Genomic DNA, 21,583 nt, shown 5'->3' on the forward strand with positions numbered 1-21,583 from the left:
ATCCTCTCTGCACAACACTATGGGGCAGCACTAGCCAGTCCACACTTCACTGACGCTGACATCCCTCAGAGTGGAAACAATTGTTAGCCCAGTTTTTCTGCCAACACTCAGAGAGGTAAAGCGACCCAACCAAGGACACAGCCAGTAGGCGGTGGAGGCCAGATTCACTTCAGATGGCCTGACTCCTCCTCCACTCTGATCGGGGGACCCTCACAATACTCCCCTAGGTCCTAGCTGGGCCCCAGGCACTTTCAGAGGCTTTGCCCCACCCAGGCCCTACTCCAGTGAGACCATCCAGACATACAAGGTGGGTCTCAGGCCCAGCTCTGCCCTGGTCAGCCTTTCTAGGTCGCAGGCGGCTTTCTCATCCACCAGGCGCCCGCCAAGCAGCAAGAAATTGCCAGGCCCCTCGCTTCCTTGTGCTGAAAAAAATAAGGCTCAGAGATGTTTAGCGGCTGCCGCCACCCACGCTCCCGGCCCACGGTGAGTCGGTGGTGGTGCAGGCACGGGTGGGACCATCCGAACCCAGGCTGCAGCCTGCTCGCCGGCCGGCAGCCGGTGTGTTCTGCTGGGAGAGCTTGGCCGACTCCAAAGAATCTCCACCCACTGGCCATCGAATCCAGCGAGGGCGGGGGAGCCGCATCCTCCCCGTGGTGCAGGCTTCCACCTGCAAAGAGCTGAGGTCGGGAACTGGGAAAACCCCAAAGGAGGCCGGGGTCGGGGCTGTGTGTGGGGCGGGAGTGGAAATCCCTGGCGCTCCGTCAGCGACACCATGCCGCCGCGCCCGGAGCGGGGACCTGGTCAGCCCGGTCTGCCGGCGCCAGGCCGCGGCCAGGCCCCCGCGCGGGTTCCCGCCCCGGCGCGAGCACCACCTACGGACAAAAGGCCAAGGCCGCAGGGTCCCCACCCCCAACCCCCGCGCGACCCCAAAGCCCCGGGAAGCGGGGAGCCGGCAGGCCGGCGGAGCACGCCTCGGCGCTCCTATTGGCTGGAGGTGACGCCCATCTGGGTCCCGAGGCCCGACAATTGGCCGGTGGGGGAGGAGTTCGCGGAGCCCCAATGAATGGGGGAGCCGGAAGCAGGAAGTGAGTTTGCGATCGGAGCCGCGGCAGCAGGTGAGGCGCGGCGCCAGGGTGTGGGGTCATAATGTGTCATCCTCGGGGGACAGGGCGAATCTGGACCGGGTGCAAGACCATTCCCTTTCTCCCCGCCCATCCGGTACCCCTTCTAAAGCCATCGAGGCCCCGAGCGGAGGACTGCCCCTGGCAGCAAAGGGTTAACGCCCCTTGCAGAACCTGGGCGATTGTGCTTTTGGGGCGGAGCATCGGGGCGGCGGGGGATGCTGGAGACACTTCACCCGCCAGGGCGGGAGGACGGTGTGGAGAATGTCCTGGGTTGGGAGGCCCCTGGGTGCCTACAGGCTGTGAGATCTTCGTAAGTTACTTGGTCTCGCTAAGCCTCAGCCTCCGTATCTGTAAAAAGTGAGTTTTCTTCCAGCGCCGAACTTGGGTGGCTCTGTAGCTCCCCCGGCCGAGCACAGGGAGAGAGCGGCAGGATGCAGGGGACAGAGCCTGCGAGCACTGAGAGAGGAAAAGGAAAAGGAAAAGCATTAGCTGCTGTAGGTACATTACGTCAGCGGTGACCTTATCTAATTTGCACGCCCACCTGGTGAGGTTGGGATTGTTAACCCCCCCTTCCCACCCCACCTTGTACAGAGGCGGAGACCGAGGCCCAGAAAAGTGAAACAGTTGACTTGATTTTAGGAGCCCGGGTTGGAACTGGCTCTTCCAGCCGGTAGCCTGGGGCTCTGTCCTTGTGAACAAGGGGTGAGTGGAACTGAAGAACCTGCGGGAGAATTTTGAAGGCCAGGAGGTCAGGAGGAGCGGGTAGCCAGAGAAGGATGTGGGCTGGGAGTCTAGAAATGCAGGTCTCTGCTTCTGACCCTTCCCTTGTGTTACTGGGCACAGCTCCTAACCTCTCTGGGCCTCAGTTTCCCCATCTGTAAGACTAGCTAGTTGGATTCACTATTTAAGGTGGAGGGGCCACAGGCCAAATATGGCCCACCAATGTATTTTGTAATTTCCTTGGGTGAGTCACCTAACCTTCTCGGAGCCTCAGTGAACATATCTGGTGAATGGGTACAATGGCATTTCCTTCCTCATGGGCTTTGGGGAGGATTAAATGAAATCAGATGCGAGTGCAGAGCCAGGGGTGCAGTTGATGTGGTGTAAATGACGGCTGTGATGATGGTGATGGTTCTCAGCAGGACCCATGGCGGACACCCAGTACATCCTGCCCAATGACATCGGCGTGTCTAGCCTGGACTGCCGCGAGGCCTTCCGCCTGCTATCGCCCACAGAGCGCCTCTATGCCCACCACCTGTCACGCGCCGCCTGGTATGGAGGCCTGGCTGTGCTGCTGCAGACCTCCCCGGAGGCCCCCTACATCTATGCTCTGCTCAGCCGCCTCTTCCGTGCCCAGGACCCGGATGAGCTCCGCCAGCACGCCCTGGCTGAGGGCCTTACCGAGGAGGAGTACCAGGTCAGTTCTTTCAGGCCAACCTGCATTTCGTAAATGGTCTGCGGGTGTGAGGGACCAGGAAGGAGGGGGATAAAGGTCTTTCTCTCTCTTTGGATTCAGACCCAAAATTACAAATACCGGAGCCTCAGCCTTCTCATTTGCAAAATATGCACGAGGGGAGTCTATACCGCTTAGGGTTGTGGCGACCTGCCTCCAAGATAAAGTGTGGCTGCAGTGATTATAACAGGGCTGTGAATAAAGAAAACAGCTGGAGATTCAGAGATGGTAGAGGAATGAGGCCAGCTAGGAATCAGGTCTGTGTGTGGACCAGTCCCTGGGCAAAATACTCTTCCTGTCCCTGGTTTTTGTTTGTTTGTGGGCCGGTTGGCCAAATAACACATGAATGCATTCTTTTTTTTTTTTTTTAAATATATTTTATTGATTTTTTTACAGAGAGGAAGGGAGAGAGATAGAGAGTTAGAAACATCGATGAGAGAGAAACATCGATCAGCTGCCTCCTGCACATCCCCCACTGGGGATATGCCCGCAACCCAGGTACATGCCCTTGACCGGAATCGAACCCGGGAACCTTCAGTCCGCAGGCCGATGCTCTATCCACTGAGCCAAACCGGCTTCGGCATGAATGCATTCTTAATGTGTTGCAGAGGTCACTCATTCTCAGTGCCTTTCCCAGAGGTAACCGCTGAGGGCGGGAGGGTGGACGGCCTCTCCAACCCTCCGTGTCACAGACTCCCACACGTACATGTGTACGTGTCTCAGTTCCTTATTTTCTCTTTTACACAAATGAGGTCATTTTCTCGGTGTTACTCTGAGCCCTGCTTTTTTCACCAAACACCATGTCTTGGAAATTTTCCATGGGATACATATAAATTCACCTCGTTCCTTTTTATTGGCTGCGAAGCATTCCACAGCGTTGTACACTATAATCAACATGGTCTTTTCTTTATTGCTGGACGTTAATTGTTCCCGGTTCTATAAACAGTCCCACAGTGACCATGTCTGTGCACGTGGGTGAGTAGGATCTATTTCTAGGAGTAGAATTGCTGTGGCAAAGACTCGGTACAGTTACCGTTGATCGGTGCTGGTAAGTCATCTTCTAAAAAAGCTTCACCAAGACTATATGCGGCTGTGGCCTGTGTTTCTATATGTAAAATAAAGGGGTTGGATTGCTTATCTCTGCGCTGAGGCCCAGGCGGTTTCTTCTATCTTTTTCAACCTTTGTGTAATCACATCCCATCTCTACGCCTTGATTCACTCATTAAAAGAGCTAAAAGCTGGGGAACTGCTGATGAATGGAAAAGCGCTGCTCAAGTACTCCTATTTCCAGTGGGATTCCTTTGTTTGTAAGAAGCAGAAACGCACCTCAAATTGACTTAACTGAAAAAGGAAATCATGACTTCTAGTTTCTGGCCCGGCATGTAAAGAGCTTAGAAATCTCCAGTCTGTCCTAATGACAAGTTAAAAAGCTGGACAAACTGAAAATCAGCGACTCCTCTTAGATCACTGGGTGAAGTGAGGTCACAGGGCAAACTCTTGTCCCCCAAATTGGAGAGAGGCAGGCAGGACAGAGAATTACAACTTATCAGAGCAAAACTTCACGAGCAGAAACCTCCACTGAAACCAGTGCTGGGGGAGAAAAACCTGAGCTGAAATTGGCGACTCGTTCAGTGTGGACAACTCTGAGCTTTAAAAACTCCAGAGGGACCCAGGCATATGGGGGCGGGGAGGGGATCCCCACACTCTTGAAGATTTTTCCTCCAGGATCTTGACCTAGTTCTCAGAATGAATCTCCGAGGTAAAGCCCCTCGTGGTTCCTGCAGGAGGAGGAGAGAAGGAGCCATTTTTGAAACGTGCTAAACATTCTGTTCTTAACATTGCCCTCGGGAGAAACTGTTTAGCCAGAGCCTTATGGTAGGGTGTTGTCAGAACATGGCTGACCTGGGGGAAAGGAGATAATCAACTCCAGCCCACTCTAGCCATCCCCTCCCACCTAAGAGGGAGTCAGGGACGTGGAACTGTGAAGCTCATGTGAGGTTCTCAGCCAGAGGCAAAGGCTCACTGAAAGACAGACCTGCCTGGCCCTGTGGCGTCAGCCTATGAACCAGAAAGTCACGGCTGGATTCCGGGTCAGGGCACATGCCTAGGTTGCAGGCTCCATCTCCAGTAGGGGGCATTCTCTCTCATCATCGATGTTTCTATTTCTCCCTCTCTCTTCCTCTCTGAAATCAGTAAAAATATTTTTAAAAAAGCAAAACAAAAAAACAAGCCAGACCTTTAAAATAAATAAAAATAAAAAAAGTAAAAGAGTGAGACCTGATCGTGGGACCATAGAATGCTTTCCCTGCCCCCAAACCTACCACCACATTCCTCAAGCCCTCTTTACAGCAGCAGCTCCTTTTAGCTAGTGCATGTCTGGCTATCAAGAATAAATCTACAAAGCATACCAAAGGCAAAAAACATGGGTTGAAAAGACAGAGCAAACATCAGAACCGGACTCAGATATGACAGGAATGCTGGACTTCTCAGACCAGGAGTTGACACAACTATGATTAATATGTTAAGGGCTCTAATGGATAAAGTAGACCACGTGGAAGGAAGATGAGCAATGCAAACAGAGGTGGGAATTCTAAGGAAGAACCCTGGGCAGACTGCTGAAGCTCAGAAACACTGTAACAGAAGAAGAATGCCCTTGAGGGGTTCATTAGGAGACTGGACCCTGCTGAGGAAAGAAACTCTGAGTTTGGGGATATCTCAATAGAAACCTCCAGAACTGAAAAGCAAAGAGAAAAAAGATGGGGGTGGGGGTGAGGTCAGAACAGAATATACAAGAACGGTGGGACACCTATAAGAGGCATAAATTTATGTAATGGGAATATCAGAAGGAGGAGAGAACAGAAGCAATAATCAGAAACAATAATGACTGAGAAATGTGTTGCCAGTGGACCTGTTTTGCAGGAATTGTTCAAAGAAGTTCTTTAGAGAGAAGGAAAGGATATAGGTCAGAAACTCATCTCTACATTGGTGATGTAGGAAGAGCATTGGAGAAGGAATAAGTGAAGGTAAAATAAAAGCTTGTTTTTTCTGATTCTTCATGGATCTAAGAGAGAGCAATTTGTTCAAAAGCATGGCAACAGTGTATTCAATTACATGTGTCTGTCTGTATGTAAGTAAAACTTAATGTATGTTACGTATAAGTGAGATAAATGACAGCAATGACACAAGGGAGGGAAGGCGGGAATTAGGATTATTTATTTTTTTTATTATAAGGTACTGCTACCACCCAGGAAAGCGTATAGTGTTATTTGAAAGTGGACTTGGGTTAGTTGTAAATGTATTTTGGGGGAAGGGAGATGGGAGGTTTTGTGGCCGGAGGAAGGGAGACTATGTTTGGGCCAGCAAAAGCCATAGAGTAGATGACCCATGCCGCTCCAGCCCTAACAGTGGATGCTGCCGGTGCCAGCTAGCTGCCAGCCAGGTTGGGGGCAGAGGACAGCAGGTTTGCTGCACAAGGAGGCGGTGTTTAAACTGGGCCTTGAGGTCATATGGGATGGCCGCAGGTGGCTGAGAGGGTGCTGGGCGTAGTGGGGACAAAGGTGGGTGAGCACCTGGATATGTTTGGGTGCTGCTGAGACCAGTTTGGAGGGACAGTGGGTGTGTGAAGATTGGTCTGTGAAGGTATGTTGGGGTCGGGTGGGGGCCTTCCGGGACCTGGGTCCTGCCCCCAGATTTCCCAGCCTCACCCATACTGGTTCCTCTGGGTGTTACCATCTCAGGAGGGAACTTCCCTGGGTGGGGAGGCTCTGCCTCTAGGTGTCTGATGCCCACCTCCCCCCAGGCGTTCCTGGTCTATGCCGCGGGGGTCTACTCCAACATGGGCAACTACAAGTCCTTTGGCGACACCAAGTTTGTGCCCAACCTGCCCAAGGTGAGCTGAGGGGGCGCTGGGGAAGGTCGGGATTTCGGGGCCAGTGGGGTGGGTTTGGGGCCCTGAGCGGAGCACTCACCCTGTCGCTGCCATCTGCATGACCTCCGGTCAGCCACCCAGCCTCGCTGGGTGCTGCAGCCTCCTCCTGGCCGTGCTGGCCCAGGGGGTGGGCGAGGGGAGGATGTGGAAGTGCTCTGGAAACTCTTAGGTGCTTGCAGAAATGAAGCCTGCTGGCATGGGGAGCCCCTCCCTGGGACTGGGGCTCGGGCCCACCTGGGGCCGAGGCAGCTGTTGCACCAGGGCTCCCGGCCCCTCCCGTGCACACGAACTGCCCGGCGATCTCGTAGAAATGCAGCTTCTGGTAGAGAAGTCTCGGGTAGGGTCCGAGGCTCGACGCTTCTCGGGCATTGCCAGTGCTGCTGGCCCATCGGTCGCCGGAGGTCTTACGTTGTGGGATGAGAGCTTGGGGCGATGTGGAGGCTCCCGGGGCAGGTCTGGGCAGTGTGGCCAGGCCAGTGGACTCCTTCCCCGGCAGGAGAAGCTGGAACGCGTGATCCTGGGGAGTAAGGCCGCTCAGCAGCACCCAGGAGAAGTCAGGGGCCTCTGGCAGACCTGCGGGGAGCTCATGTTCTCTCTGGAGCCGAGGCTTCGACACCTCGGGCTGGGGAAGGAGGTAAGGCTCCGGGAGTGGGGGGCGTCCCTTGAGGCCGGCTGGTGTGCGGAGAGAGAGGCCGTGGGCTCTGCCATGTACTCGTGAGGCAAAGCTGCTCCCCACCTCGGGCCTCAGTTTTGCCATCTGTAAAATGAAAAGCAGCTCGGGTAGCATGCTTTCTGGCACCCTGGGGTGCTGTGTGCAGAAGGAGGGAAGGAGAGAAGAGCTGAGGGCTGGAGGGAGCTGCGGAGGGAAGGAAAGGAGGGGGTTCAGGCTTCCCGTCTCTTGGGCGCTGTGTGGGGGGAGCACATGGCAAGCCGTGGAGTTGGGCCGGCCTGTGAGAGGCTGGAGCAGAGCGGCGGGTCGCTGGAGATGGGCCTGTTTCCTCTGTTGTTTGATTTACAGCTTTTTCCCCTGGAAAGAGATGGCGGGGACAGGGTGGGGGCTGCTGAGGAGATGCAGGGGGCCTGGGGCTGGAGAGGGGGCGCTGGGAGGAGGTTCACCAGCCGCCCCTGCAGTCCCCGACCTCCGTAACTCCTTTCCATCTGCCCCCTCCCCCACAGGGCATCACCACCTATTTCTCTGGGGATTGTACCATGGAAGATGCCAAACTGGCCCAAGACTTTCTGGACTCACAGGTTTGGGGAACTTGGGGTAGTGGTTTGACGGGGCCCCCTTGCCACTGGCACTTACTCCTGGGTCTCGGCTTGGGTCCGTGATGCCCCCACCCACCCCACCCCACCCCATGCTGAAGGGCCTTATGACAGCCTCCAGACAGGTCGAGGCAGAGCATCAGAGCTGCTGGGGAGTCACGTGTGGGGTTCACCTCCCAGCTCAGCAGCTATGTGCCCCGTTTCTTTGACTGTGAAATGGGCCCTGCCTTGCGTAGCCCTGGGTTAGCTGTCATGCGGTGCTTGGCACAGTTGAGTCAGCACTTAGTAAAAGTTCGTGCTCAGGGCACTGAGCAGAGCAGGAGAGGTTCCCTGCTCTCTCCCCTCCCAGACAGCTCGGGCAGGTCCCCCAGAGCCCCGGCCTTTGACTCCATATCTTCTGTCCTTGGTGTGACTGGCTTTCCCTCCCCCTCCCTCCCGGCCCTCTCTGGACTTACTCTCCCTCATACCCTGCCCTGGTCTTTTCCAGAACCTCAGTGCCTACAACACACGGCTCTTCAAGGAGGTTGACCAGGATGGGAAGCCCTGCTACGAGGTGCGCCTGGCTTCTGTGCTAGGCACAGGTGAGCTCCTTTCTGTATTCTGTACATGGGGATGGTGAACTTACTGAACTGCTTCCAAATATCTCTCAAGGTACCCTCAGGATAAAGCCCAAGTCCGCCTCTACTTTGTTATTCAGGACTCTTTGGTTACAAGTGAGGAAATCCTTCAAATTTGTCAAAACCAAAAGGGGACTTTACAGACAGGGGTAATTGAGAAGCCCAGGGTAGGAAGGCTTCAGGCACAGCTGGCTCCAGCTGCTCAGACAGTAATCTCAGAAAATTTCTCTCTCCATCTCTTGGCTGGGCTCTTTAAAAAAAAAAAAATAATAAATATATATATATATATATATATATATATATATATATATATATATTGATTTCAGAAAGGAAGGAAGAGGGAGATAGAAACATCAATGATGAGAGAGAATCATTGATAGGCTGCCTCTTGCACACCCCCTACTGGGGATCGAGCCTGCAACCCAGCATGTGCCCTTGACCAGAATCAAACCCGGGACCCTTCAGTCCACAGGCCGACGCTCTATCCACTGAGCCAAACCAGCTAGTTGGCTGGGCTCTTTGACTTCATCCTCAGCAGGCTGCTCTCTTAGGTCCTGCTGATACTGGACATGAAAGGGTCCGAGCTGCCTGCCGCTACCAGAGTCAAAGTAGTAGAGACGAGGATGAATCTTTATGGTGCGTTTTATTAATCAGACAGCCGGCAGCCTGGGGATGTGCCCGCAACCAAGGTGCATGCCCTTGACTGGAATCGAACCTGGGACCCTTCAGTCCACAAGCCGACGTTCTAGCCACTGAGCCCAACTGTCTTGGGCCATAATATGTCTATTTTTGAAGATGAAAGTTTATACTGCAATGGGCAGCCATGGAAAAGCTTAGAATAAGTGTGTCACGGTAAGAAGCCTGCTGGGTGTTCTACACTCGCCTTTTTCCTGAGCGATCCCCCTTTCCCCTCAGAGCCTGCTCTAGACTCCGAAATGACTTCCAAGTTGAAGAGCCACGAATTCCGGGGGAGCCGTTTCCAGGTGACCCGGGGGGACTACGCGCCCATCCTGCACAAGGTGGTGGAGCACCTGGAGAAAGCCAAGGTAGGCCTGGCGGGGGTCGAGGTGTGCGGGCTCCAGATCCTTCTGGACAGCTAAGGGGGATGGGGGTAGGTGGCTGGCCTGAGGCTGATCAGCCTCTTCTCACCCCCAGACGTATGCGGCCAACAGCCACCAGGAGCAGATGCTGGCTCAGTACATAGAGAGCTTCACCCAGGGCTCCATCGAAGCCCACAAGAGGGGCTCCCGCTTCTGGATCCAGGACAAAGGCCCCATCGTGGAGAGGTGAGGGCCCAGCCTTCACCCGCCCCGCCCTCCTGCCCACCCCTCCTCCATCTCTGCCCTTCTCTCCCCAGTTACATCGGGTTCATCGAGAGCTACCGAGACCCCTTTGGTTCCCGTGGAGAGTTCGAAGGTAACTTCTAGGAGGCGGGAGGTCAGATTGGAAGCCCTTTCCCTGTGTCCTCTGAGGCGTCTCCCCCTTCCCCTTGGCAGTAATAATAACACTGACAAGTGCCAGCCGTGATGATGTACCATGTACAGGGCACTTACCTATATTAGCTCGTTTAGACACCATTATCCTATGAGGATTTCCACCCTCACTTTACAGATGTGGGAACTGGAGCACAGTAGGTGGGTGGCTGAACCCAGGTGCCTTGGCTCTGAGCCACTTGGGTGCTGCCTCTGGTGCCTGATCTGGACACAGGCTCTGTCTGTTCCAAGCCTGGCTTTGCTACTCAATTAACCCCACCTCTGAGCATCAGTCACTCCCTCTGGGTGTCGGGGGAAGGGAAATATATGCTCAGCACAATGCCAGGCACATAAAAGTGCTGGGTGATTGGGAGCATAACTGAGAACCTGACTCGGCTGCTGCTCTCCCAGGGCAGGTGGCAGGCTGCCTCGGCCCCGTGCCCACATGCTCCACATGCCTGAAGTTTTAGACTTGTTTCTGCCGAGCTCCTGGACGTAGAGTCTGGAGCATCCAACTGCCAAGAAGCCAGAGAGATTAACTTGGGAGGAGAGAGGAAGGCCCCAGCAGCCGACAGGGGGCTTGATCTGAGCCCATAGATCCAGGCCCAAGACAAGGCGTGCGGATCAGGCAGGCCGGGGGCCGGAGGGGGAGAGGGTGTGCACAGCCACAGCTTTCCTGCCCGGGTCCTGATCCACCAGGCCTGCTCTGAGGGCTGAAACCCCAGGGCCTCCCCCATATTTTATGTAACTCATTGTGTTATTAGAAAGGTAGTCCATGTTCATGGCCAACAATTTTTTAAACTACAGGGAAAAAACTGATTGCACCCACCCCAAGGTTAAAATTTGGAATATACTTTTTGTCTTTGACTTTTATATAGAGCTATACATGTTTAAACACATATGTGTGTGTGTGTGTGTGTGTAACTTAAAAATCCATGCTTGCTGCCAATAATTAGAACAATCCAGAAGTCTGTAGGATAGAATGTGAAATCTCTCCTTTACTGCCTTCACCTCTGTCACTCCCTCCAGAGGTCACCACAGTTCAGTTGGTGCGTGAGGCTGCTGAGCAGAATGGCTGGACTGATCTTGTTAGATAGGATGCAGTTCGAGTTCCTGACTCAAAGCAGCGTTTACAAAATTGCACATTTCCAGCTGCTCTCGCCATGCCGGACCGCGCACAGCTCCCCAGAAGAGCGCCTTTTTTTGCTCCTGAAGTCCCTTCCACTGGGAATCCGATCTCTCTCCCCGTCCCCCTATGTACTCCCACAAACTCCTTTAAGATTCTTCGCAGTTGTTACCCAGCGAAGCGCTTCTCCCCATTCCAGCCACCCCAGGCAGTGAGCAGGCAGGGCCGCTGCTCTCCCCAGTGGCCAGCGCAGGGTTCTTGCGTGCAGCAGACGTGCACTCCGTGCTGAAGACAGCGGGCAGAGGGGTTGAGGAGGGTGAGCACCCCTCCCAAGCCCTGCCAACCCGCAGCCCCCTCCCCCCCGCAGGCTTCGTGGCCATGGTGAATAAGGCCATGAGTGCCAAGTTTGAGCGGCTGGTGGCGAGTGCGGAGCAGCTGCTGAAGGAGCTGCCCTGGCCCCCAGCCTTCGAGAAGGACAAGTTCCTCACCCCGGATTTCACCTCCCTGGACGTCCTCACCTTCGCTGGCTCCGGCATTCCTGCCGGCATCAACATCCCCAACTGTGAGCTCCCCCAAGCCCCCAGGAGCCTCCATTTAGGGTCTCCCCCTCCTCCTCCACACTCGCCTGGCCACCATTGCCCTGCTCAGTTCACCGTCCCAGCCTGTTGCCCTTGTCTAGATCCTTGTCTGTGGCCCTTAACCTTTGCCCCTTCTCTCGGTTCCCTCCTGCCCTCTCCAGATGACGACTTGCGGCAGACAGAAGGCTTTAAGAACGTGTCACTGGGGAATGTGCTGGCCGTGGCCTATGCCACGCAGCGGGAGAAGCTCACCTTCTTGGAGGAGGAAGACAAGGTGGGCACTGGCAGCGAGAGGCAGGGCCCCGGAAGCAGCCAGCCTAGTGCAGGGTCTGGGGAAAGGGCACCGCTTCTCAGCCGTGCGACCTGTGACTTCAGAGCCTGTGTCCTTACCTGAGCGTACGGTGTCCATTGTGGAGCCTGAGGTGTCGTAGGCCTTTACCGAACGTGTCTCATGCTGGGCCCTCGGCGTGGCAGGCTGTAAGGCCGTGGTGGGCCGTGGACAGTGTGGGCCTCTGATTGTCTTGGCAGGACCTGTACATCCGCTGGAAGGGGCCCTCCTTTGATGTGCAGGTGGGTCTGCACGAGCTGCTGGGCCACGGCAGCGGCAAGCTCTTCGTGCAGGTAAGGACTTGGCCGTGGGCCCCGGGCACAGGCATACAGCTCCCCTGCCCCTGATCAGGCCTCAGCGGTGAAGCTGCTCCAGTATTTGCCTTCAGGGGCTTTGGGGCAGGTGGCGAATATGACCCCTTAAGCGGCGAAGTCCCTATCTCACCCTCCCCCAAGATGTCCAAGAAACTGCAAGGATTGAATGGGACGCGCAGGACAGTCCAGCTGAGGTCCCCCCAACAGAATCTCCCCCACAGGAGGAATTGCTGGGCTCCTGCCAAGGAAGCCAGCCCTGAGGGAGGGACTCCGGCCACCCTGGGGACAAAGAGGCTGGCAGGGGACAGTCCCTGCTGCTCTGGTCCTGAGGCTATAACGCTGTAGTGCAGTGCCTAGAGCTTGTACCCTTTGGGTATTGTAGGGAGCTGCTTCTCCCCAGAGCAGCCCCTTCCTGCCAGCTGCTCAGAGCGGCTGCAGCCCCCGGGACACCCACTCAGGGAATGTACATAAGACAGAGGCTTTCTCGCAAGCTGAGAGATGCCCAGCACAGAGCTGCAGAGATGAGAGAGCTGGAGGGGATGGGCGAGAGCATCCGAGAGTGTGGGCTCGAGGTTGGGCTTGCTCCCTGTGGGTGGGGCTGCCCACTGAATGGGGAAGGTAGAACCAGAGCTGGGTCTTGGGATCTGGGCCTGGAAGTCAGGAGGATTCAAAGAGCAGCTGGTGAGAGTAGCAGTCTGGTGTCAGGCCTTGTCTGGGCTTTGGAGTCACAGGGAAGTAGGGACAAATGCGGATAGGTCTGTTCCCCTCGCTGAGCCTCAGTTGACATGTCTGTAAAATGGGATTCCTGACCTCTCCTATAAGGGCTGTTGGGAGGAATCACAGCAAAGCCCTGGGCTTTCCTGGCACACAGAGGCCCTTAGCAAATGTGTTCGTAATAAGAGCACATTATTAGGAGACAGTGTGCCCAGGGGTTGTGTGTCTGATGCTGTTTCGGGGATCTTAGTTTCTGAGCCTCAGTTTCCTGCTCTGTGAAGTGGGGTAATAATAGAACCTTCTTCGGAGGGTAGTTGTGAGGACTGAAGGGATGATGCATGAAAGATGCTTGGCACATGGACAGGACGGTGAGGGTGACGCTTGTTCGAGGTAGAAGCACAGGTGCTGGGCTCTGCCAGCCCGGGGAGCTGGTGGGGAGCCAGTGGGGAGCCGGAGGGAGGAGCAGCGGTCTCTCTGGCCCACCCACTGGGACATCTCTGCTGGGGTCTGGAGAACTGGGTCTGGGTCTTCACATGACTGGGCCTTCAGCGTCCTCTCCCTGCCTTGGGGCAGTGGCCCTGGTTCTCCCACCTCCCCGGGGCTCTGAGGGGGCAGCGGGTATCACAGGACCCAGGTTTGGAGGCAGCGATGTGTCGCTGGACCTGCTGCTCCTGCTGTCCGCTCACGGCTCCCCAGTCGTTTTTCTGGGCCACTTATCAGGCTCTTGGAGCCCAGGGCTGAGGACCCAGACCTGGGCATGGGTACCTTTTCCTCCCTCCGACTCGCCGCCGCCCCCCCCCCGCCCCCCATGCCCCATCAATGACCCTTCTCTTGCAGGATGAGAAAGGAGCGTTCAACTTCGACCAGAAGACAGTGATCAACCCAGAGACAGGGGAGCAGGTGAGGGTGGCCTCGGCTGAGCCCCAGGGTGCTGGGAGGGTGGGCACAGGTGGGGTGGCAGCCATCCTTACACCGGCTTCCTGGGTCTCCCCTCCCAGATTCAGAGCTGGTACCGGAGCGGGGAGACCTGGGACAGCAAGTTCAGCACCATCGCCTCCAGCTACGAAGAGTGCCGGGCAGAGAGCGTGGGCCTCTACCTCTGCCTCCACCCCCAAGTGCTGGAGTACGAGCAGCGGGCGTGGGGGCTGCCTCCTCTTTGGGCGGAGGGGGGCCCGCAGGGAGGGCAGGGCCCAGGCAGCCTCCGACCCCCCTGCCACCGCCCTCTCCTGTCCCCAGGATCTTTGGCTTCGAGGGGGCTGATGCGGAAGATGTGATCTACGTGAACTGGCTCAACATGGTCCGGGCTGGGCTGCTGGCTCTGGAGTTCTACACCCCTGAGGCCTCCAACTGGAGACAGGTGGGGCCCTGGGGGCCCTCAGGAGTGGGGGAGCCCGAGATGGGGGCCAGGATCAGGATTCTGGGTACAGGGCGGGGTTTAATCTCAGACTCCACTGCGTCTGGGGACAGGTCACGTCAGTGTCTTGTGAAATGGGAGTAATGAGCTCCCTGCCCACCTTGGAGGGAATCAAGTGAGATGACTTGACTGTGACTCCTAATAGATGACTAGCTTAGGACTTTGTGCCAGGCCCAGTTCTAAGCACTTTACATGAATTAACTCATTTGTCCCCAGTACCAACCCCGGGAGGTAGGTACTATTATTACTGTTATTTTAGAGATGAGGAAATCGAGGCCCAAAGAGGTTAAGTATCTTACTGGTGAGTAGCAGAGCCAGGGTTCAAATCCAAGCATCTGCCTCCAGAGCCATCAGGCCTGACTGCTCGGGTACGAGATGTCCTTTGGAAATAGGCTAAGCAGTAGAATGTTTTAAAAAGTCAAATAAGTATGCTTTCAGGAGCCAATATTATATCATCGGAAGAATACACATTTTAGAGTCGGGAACCGTGGGTCTGAGTGAGCCCTGGCTCTCCCTTAGCAGCTGTGCGACCCTGAGCAAGTCACGTGACCTCCCTGGGCCTCTGTTTTGTCATCTGTAAATTGGGAATAGCGATGCCCTCTCTGTCCCTCTGTTGAATGCAAACAAGATTGTGGAGGAGAAGGTGCTTGGGGTCTGAGTGGTGAGGCTACTGCTCTCACAAGGGCAGAGTTTGGAGCAGCAGAGGCCGTGCTGGAGGCCAGGGGTGCGCAGGTCCTGCCTGGAAATGGCCTCTGTGCCCCCCAGGGCAGCCTGCCCTCCCTTATGAGCAAAGGAAGGAGGGGGCATCTGAGGGAAGAGGAGTAGGCAGGAAAGAAGAGAATACAGTAAGGATAACTGACAGTGAGCAAGAACTATATATCAGGTCTTGGACCGAACACTTACTATATCTTATCTCAGGGCTACAAACGACTCCTTTCTCCCTGGCCCTGCAGGCGCACATGCAGGCCCGGTTTGTGATCCTGAGGGTCCTACTGGAGGCCGGCGAGGGACTCGTTACCATCACTCCCACCACAGGCGCCGATGGACGGCCGGATGCCCGGGTCCGCCTGGACCGCAGCAAGATCCGGTCAGTGGGCAAGCCCGCCCTGGAGCGGTTCCTACGGAGACTCCAGGTACGCGGAGGCCTCTTGCCTCGGAGGCCCCTCCAGACCCACCCCCCTGCTTGTCTGCCCGATTTCCCGTTCTGCAGGTGATAGGACTGGCTTCATAGGCAAGCCAAAAGGCTCTACAGACGAGTTGTTGAAATTAATAACAGAGTTCAGCAAGGGTGAATAAAGCCCCAAGAGGATTTTTCATGGAACTTGACAAGCTGATTGTAAAATTTGTTTATTTATTTATCAATCCTCACCTGAGGATATTTTTCCATTGACTTGTAGAGAGAATGGAAGAGAGTGGGAGAAACAGAGAGAGAGAAACATCGATGTGATAGAGACACATTAATTGGTTGCCTCCCACAGGCACCTGGTCAGGGTGGGGGATCGAGCCTGCAACCGAGGTACGTGCCCTTGACTGGAATCGAACCCGGACCCTTCAGTCCTCGGGCTGATGCTCTATCCACTGAGCGAAAGTGGTTAGGTGGAAGCACAGGGGACTGAATAAGAGCCGAGGCACTGCTGAAGCAGAACGGGCTGGGAGACTTGCTCCCAGAATTTATTCTAAGATTATTGGGTTCAGTGTTGCACTGGGGCAGCAATAGACATGCTGACCAGTGGAACAGAACCAAGAACCAGGCCTCGACTGTTTGGCATATGGCAGACGTAGCCTTGCAGATGACTGGGGAAAGGAGGGACCGTTCAGAAAGTGGTGCTGAGGCAACAGGCTGTCCTTATTGAGATGAATTGGATTTCTTCCTGATACCATACACACAACCAGTCTCAGAGAGATTAAAGCTTTAAATGTGAAAGGCAAAGTTTTAAACTGACCTCAGGATGAAGGAGAATGTCTCTAAACACGAGAAGCACAAGCCATCAAGGAAAAGATTGATCTCTTTAACTCCATCAGAAATAACTTTTGTTCATTACAAGTCACCATATAGGAGGTGAGAAGATGAGTCAAACTAGGCCAGGGTACTTATATGTTAGCATATATATTAACGAAGGTTAGTCTCTAAATGTATAAAGAATTTTTAGAAAAGTGAAGAGCCCGACCGGTGTGGCTCAGGGGTTGATCGTTAATCTATGAACCTGGAAGTCACCGTTTGATTCCCAGTCAGGGCACATGCCCGGGTTGTGGGCTCAATCCCCAGTAGGGGGCAGGCAGGTTGGCTGCTGATTGATGATTCTCGCTCATCATTGATGATTCTATCTATTCATCTCCCTTCTCCTCTCTGAAACCAATAAAAACATTTTAAAAAAATAAAGAAGAGCCCAGTCGGTATGGCTCAGAGGTTGAGCATCCACCTATGAACCAGGAGGTCACAGTTCAGTTCCCGGTCAGGGCACATGCCCGGGTTGCGGGCTTGATCCCTTATGTGGGTGTGCAGGAGGCAGAAAAGACAATCCAACAGAAAAATAAGCAAAAGCCATGAACACAGAGGAAAATAAGAAGCCACCAATTTATGGGAAGATGTTCGATCTCATCAGTCATCAGGGAAGCATAAATGAAACCCTGTGAGATTTACGCCCGTGGCAAAAATCAAAACTGCCCGCAGCAGCCCGATATGCGGGGCAGTGACTGCCACCTGCTTCCCCGACTGAGTTAGTGCGACTTTGGAGAACGACCTGCATGTTGCCCGTAAGGTTGCGCGGTCCCCCGGCCTCCAGACCATCGCGTCTCCTGGACGTTCATCATACGAGGCTGTCCCAGCCGTACTGGGTGGCAAAAGCACAGGTTGCCCATCAACAGAAGAGGTTCGCTTGTGTGTGTTTACAAGTGGAACACCGTACAGCCGTGCGAACTAGGGCTGCATGCGTGAACACAAGTGAATCTCAGGCATAACTTGAGCAGAAAAAGCAAATCACAGAACACGGCAACATTTACGTAATGTGTGGTTGAGGGGAAAACAAGGGAATAAAAGCACAGAATTGAGGGCTGTTTCTTCAGCCCGGAGGCCACAGGGTGCAGGCCAGGAAAGGCAGTTGGACGAACTCTTAAGCTGGGTGGCGGTTGCATGGTGTCTTATTCTTTATAACATATATGTTAGGTATTTTCACAGGCACTCACTGTGTGCTAAGCACTTAGCATGCCTGTCTGTCCTCTTCAGCAGAGCAACACCAAGAGCACGTGTGGTTCAGGGCTGGGCGCCGTCAGCTGCGGCCCCGGCAGCGCCCTGTGGATGCGGGGTGGGCGCCCACCGGGCACTGACTCCTTCTGCCTGCCCACAGGTACTGAAGTCCACAGGGGATGTGTCCGGAGGCCGGGCCCTGTACGAGGGGTATGCGGCGGTCACGGATGCTCCCCCCGAGTGCTTCCTCAGCCTCAGGGACACGGTGCTGCTCCGCAAGGAATCTCGGAAGCTCATCGTTCAGCCCAACACTCGCCTCGAAGGTAACGGACTCCTGAGCCTCCTTTGGTGGGGGCCGTGCAGCCCTGTGGGAGCCCAGAGGAGGCCTGCCACTGGCCAGGGGCCCAGGGAAGGCTATCTCCCACCTACCTCCCTGCCACAGTCCTCCTCATGCCAAACCTCAGGCCAAAACCTTGGCATCTACCATCACCACCATCACTACCACTGTCCGTGGTCATGCTGATGATAAGATGTGAACAGAAGGTTTGAGAAAGGCCAGCAGAGCCAGGGCTAGTGGAACATGCAGACCCCAGGGCAGGCAGGCATGGTACCAGAGAATCAGACCTCGCCCTGAAGTGAGTCACATCAGGCAGTGGGTTGGGACCCAGCGGACCGAGTAGAACCCAGGGGACAACGTGACTCAGCAGAGCCAGGACAGAAATCATAGCCCTGTGGTCCCTCTACTTTCTCAAGTGATGATCCCATTCCCAGAAGCCCTGACTCTGTGTGCATTGCACTTGGATCTTTTGTATTCAAAGCCCTTAGGGATCCCAGCACCTGCTGATTCACTTTCCCTCCCCCCTTGACGCGTCTACCCTGACATCTGGCTCACGAGGCACCTATGAAGAGGCGGTGCCAATCAGCGGTTAGAGCATGAGCTTCGGAACTGCTCTGCGACCTTGTCCTAGCACTTGGCTGCTCTGGGCTTGGGTGTCTTCATTCATAAAGCCAGCCTTGATGTGTGCTTACATTGTAGTGAGCCTGAATTAAGTACTTCCTTCAAGTTCTAAGTGCTTTCCATGGACCAACCCTTTAAACCCTCACAATAATCTAATGAGGTAGATATTTTTATTACCCCATTTTACAGATAAGACAATTGAGGCACAGAGAGTAAATTACTCAAGGCTTATAGCTCGATATTAGATGAGCCAAGAGTGAATTTAAAAGTGTTTCCTCTTCACTACCACATCCGGGGCAGTAGTGAGGGTTAAATTCGGTAATTACCTCCTACTGGTGAGGAAGAAGCATTTAAGAGGCTTATCCTAAACTCTACTCTACACTCCAGAGGCTCCATGGGCTTTGGCCCTGGCCCATTGCCGACCTCAGCGACCCTCTTGCCTGGTTCACTGCCTTCCTGGCACATGGGCCTTTCCGTTTCTCCAACACCCTGAGCTTGCTCTGCTCTTATAACCCTTGCACTCGCTGTTCCCTCTGCTTGGCGTGGTCCTCTCCCAGATCTTTGTCTGGATGGCTCTTCTTGTCATTTGGGTCTCTATATAACGGCATCTCCTGGGAGAGGCTGTCGCTGACCCCTCAATCTAAAGCAACCCCGTTGGTCCCTCTTGGCTTTCTCTTCTTCATGCACCCATCACTCTGCCATTTTCCTGTCTGCCTCGTCTCCATGACAGCAGAAGCAGCATATCCCCTGCACCTAGCACAGGGCCTGGCACACGAGCTGCTCAGTGCCTGTCAAATGAGTGAATGAATGAATGAATATGGATCATGCTGGGCACGCAGTAAGTGTTGGTTCCATGGACAGTATCGTCATCACTCTGATTGTTCTGCCCAGCAAGGGCCATTGGGGATCAAGAGGTGAATCGGACCCAGACCCTCGCCTCAAGTAGCTCACAGCCCATTAGGAAAGCCTGCATGAGTGCCCAGGAGACGCAAACAGTGGTTTGAACAGGAAGAGAGAAGGTCACATCCACCTTCAAGGGAGTCGGGGGAAGGTTCTGGGGAGGAAGTGGTGATTACAGGAGGCCTGAAGGACAGGTTGGATTTTTTTTTATTTCTTTTTGTTGTTGTTTGGATTTCCAAAGATAGTGTTGGTAGTGATGATGATAGCTAACTTCTGAGGACTTTCATATGCCAGGCACTGGGTAAAAACTTCCCATGGATTAACTCCCAACAACCTAATGAGGAAGTAACTGTCCCCATTTTTCAGCTGGAAACTGAGACACAGGGGGACTGCCTGTATTTGTTTGAGGTCACACAACTAGCGGGTGGCAGAACCAGAGTTTGAACTTGGGCCATCTGAACCCAGAGCCTGTGCTCTTAGCTCTATACAGCGCACAGTGCCACAGAGCACAACAAGGCACTGTGGGGGGATGTGAGTTAGAGGGAAGCTTCCAGGAGTGTTCAGAGGACCCTCGGAGCTGCCCCATTTAAGAGATGAGGAAATAGGTCAGAGATAACGCTGCTAGCACTTGTTGAGCACTCACTTGATGCATTATTGTATTTAATCACTACAGCTTCTTGAGGGGAGAGGTACTGTGCTCACCCCCACTTCACAGATGAGGAAACTGGGGCTTAGAGGTTGAGGAGCGGCCAAGGACAGTGTCTGTTTATCCTGGCATGGCACCTGGCATCATACATCTTTTATTAAATGAATGAATGAATGCAGCAACTCATTAAATACGTCCCCTCTAATATTTCCTTCCTCGTAGGGTTATTGTAAGGAGGAATAGATAATAAACCTAAAACATTGGACACAATTTTTGGCACATGGTAAGAGCTCAGGAAGAACTAGCCGCCGCTGCTGCTGCTGCTGATGGTGATGACAACTCTGCTTCCCTATTAAGACCTTTCTCTGCTGCTGTTTTCTCTCCATCTCCTCCCCAGGCTCAGAAGTGCAGCTTCTTGAGTACGAGGCCTCGGCTGCCGGTCTCATCCGATCCTTCTCCGAGCGCTTCCCAGAGGATGGGCCCGAGTTGGAGGAGGTTCTCACCCAGCTGGCCACAGCCGATGCCCAGTTCTGGAAGGGCCCCTGTGAGGCGCCATCTGGCCAGGCGTAAAGCAGATTTGTACAGCCCCTCCCCCACTCCATCAAACCAAGGCTGCAAGGGGCCCCCTTTTTATGTGCGCATCAGGGGCTAAGGGAGGGGCAGGAGCTCAGGCCTTGGTGCTACCTCAGCCGAGGGTGGTGACACTAACCCCTTCCATTTGGCAGCACTTTCCACTTTACCAACTACTTCCCTGTGTTATCTCATTTGATCTGTGCTGCCCTCTGTGGAATGGGCAAGGCAGGGCGCCTTATCCTGATTCCCAGATGAGGAAATGGAAGTTCTGAGAAGTGACCTGTCTAGAGCCTGCAGGACTCAAAACCTCTCCCTGTCTAGGGCTCTTCATGGATTACTTTTATAACCAGAAAAATAAATATTAGAAATAAATAAATACTGTGGTCTGAGTAATCTCTCCTCGTCTTTGCTTCACTTTTCTTTTGCTCCCACCAGGGTAGTGGGATCAGGGGCTGGGGAGGGGGCAGGAGGGTCATTTCCAGGCGTCCATCCCCTGAGGATGTGCGCACAGTTACAGAATTGAACATGGCACAATTTCTGCACTCCTCATTTGTGGCATTTCTTGTGTTTTGAAATATTCTGGGAGCCTAAAAACTAGAAACCCGCAACTCCAGTCAGAATCCTAGGATGTAATCTCTTGAGCCTTGCGTTTTGTTTTCTGAGCCTGGACCTTTTAGTGCGGCGGGAAGAAAGGACATGGCCCTTTTCAGCTTGAGGATGGTTCCAGTTACTTTTGCTGCTCAAACACTGGAAGGGCTGCGCCCTGCCGCTGACCCAGAGATCACAGGGCCCAGGTGCTGCGGCTGGGAAGGAGCAAAGATAAATCCTATGAGCTGGGATGAGGGATTGCGCTTTAGCCGCCAGAAGCCCAGCAAAGAAGCCAGCACATCCCGCATGGCTCCCCAGGCTCGGGCCGGAACGTTGCGCTGCCGGAACGTTTGTACGCGAGCTTTCCGGAACCCGGAGCGCTTGGATGCTGCACGGCGGC

General features: G+C 54.4%; 1 protein-coding gene across 4 annotated transcripts; it reads left to right on the plus strand.

Moving 5' to 3' along the window:
- The first annotated feature begins 475 nt into the window (after positions 1 to 475).
- On the plus strand, positions 476 to 20,971 carry DPP3 (dipeptidyl peptidase 3). 4 transcript variants are annotated; one of them, XM_081099902.1, is made up of 19 exons: positions 1,138 to 1,622; positions 1,716 to 1,826; positions 2,267 to 2,541; positions 6,377 to 6,466; positions 7,002 to 7,139; positions 7,682 to 7,756; positions 8,259 to 8,352; positions 9,304 to 9,434; positions 9,544 to 9,674; positions 9,746 to 9,804; positions 11,354 to 11,548; positions 11,726 to 11,838; positions 12,093 to 12,185; positions 13,758 to 13,820; positions 13,919 to 14,043; positions 14,157 to 14,277; positions 15,288 to 15,467; positions 17,679 to 17,841; positions 20,420 to 20,971. In XM_081099902.1, the coding sequence occupies exons 3-19, from the start codon at positions 2,272 to 2,274 to the stop codon at positions 20,590 to 20,592; spliced, it is 2,214 nt and encodes a 737-aa protein (XP_080956028.1). In that variant the 5' UTR covers positions 1,138 to 1,622; positions 1,716 to 1,826; positions 2,267 to 2,271; the 3' UTR covers positions 20,593 to 20,971. The 4 variants fall into 4 exon arrangements, with proteins under 4 accessions (XP_080956030.1, XP_080956027.1, XP_080956028.1 ...); XM_081099904.1 differs by lacking the exons at positions 1,138 to 1,622; positions 1,716 to 1,826 and adding an exon at positions 476 to 682; XM_081099901.1 differs by lacking the exons at positions 1,138 to 1,622; positions 1,716 to 1,826 and adding an exon at positions 1,075 to 1,115 and having other exon boundaries at positions 2,264 to 2,541.
- Positions 20,972 to 21,583: the final 612 nt, after the last annotated feature.

This window comes from Myotis nattereri (assembly GCF_964212035.1).
Source record: "Myotis nattereri genome assembly, chromosome: 9".
In the NCBI taxonomy this organism is placed as follows: Eukaryota; Metazoa; Chordata; class Mammalia; order Chiroptera; family Vespertilionidae; genus Myotis; species Myotis nattereri.

Bases quoted from the DNA above. Each gene is read 5' to 3' on its own strand.
- DPP3 (XM_081099904.1), top strand. From the start codon at position 2,272: ATGGCGGACACCCAGTACATCCTGCCCAATGACATCGGCGTGTCTAGC. The intron at 7,140-7,681 runs GTAAGGCTCCGG...CCTCCCCCACAG, and splicing joins ACCTCGGGCTGGGGAAGGAG to GGCATCACCACCTATTTCTC. The intron at 9,435-9,543 runs GTAGGCCTGGCG...TCTCACCCCCAG, and splicing joins AGCACCTGGAGAAAGCCAAG to ACGTATGCGGCCAACAGCCA.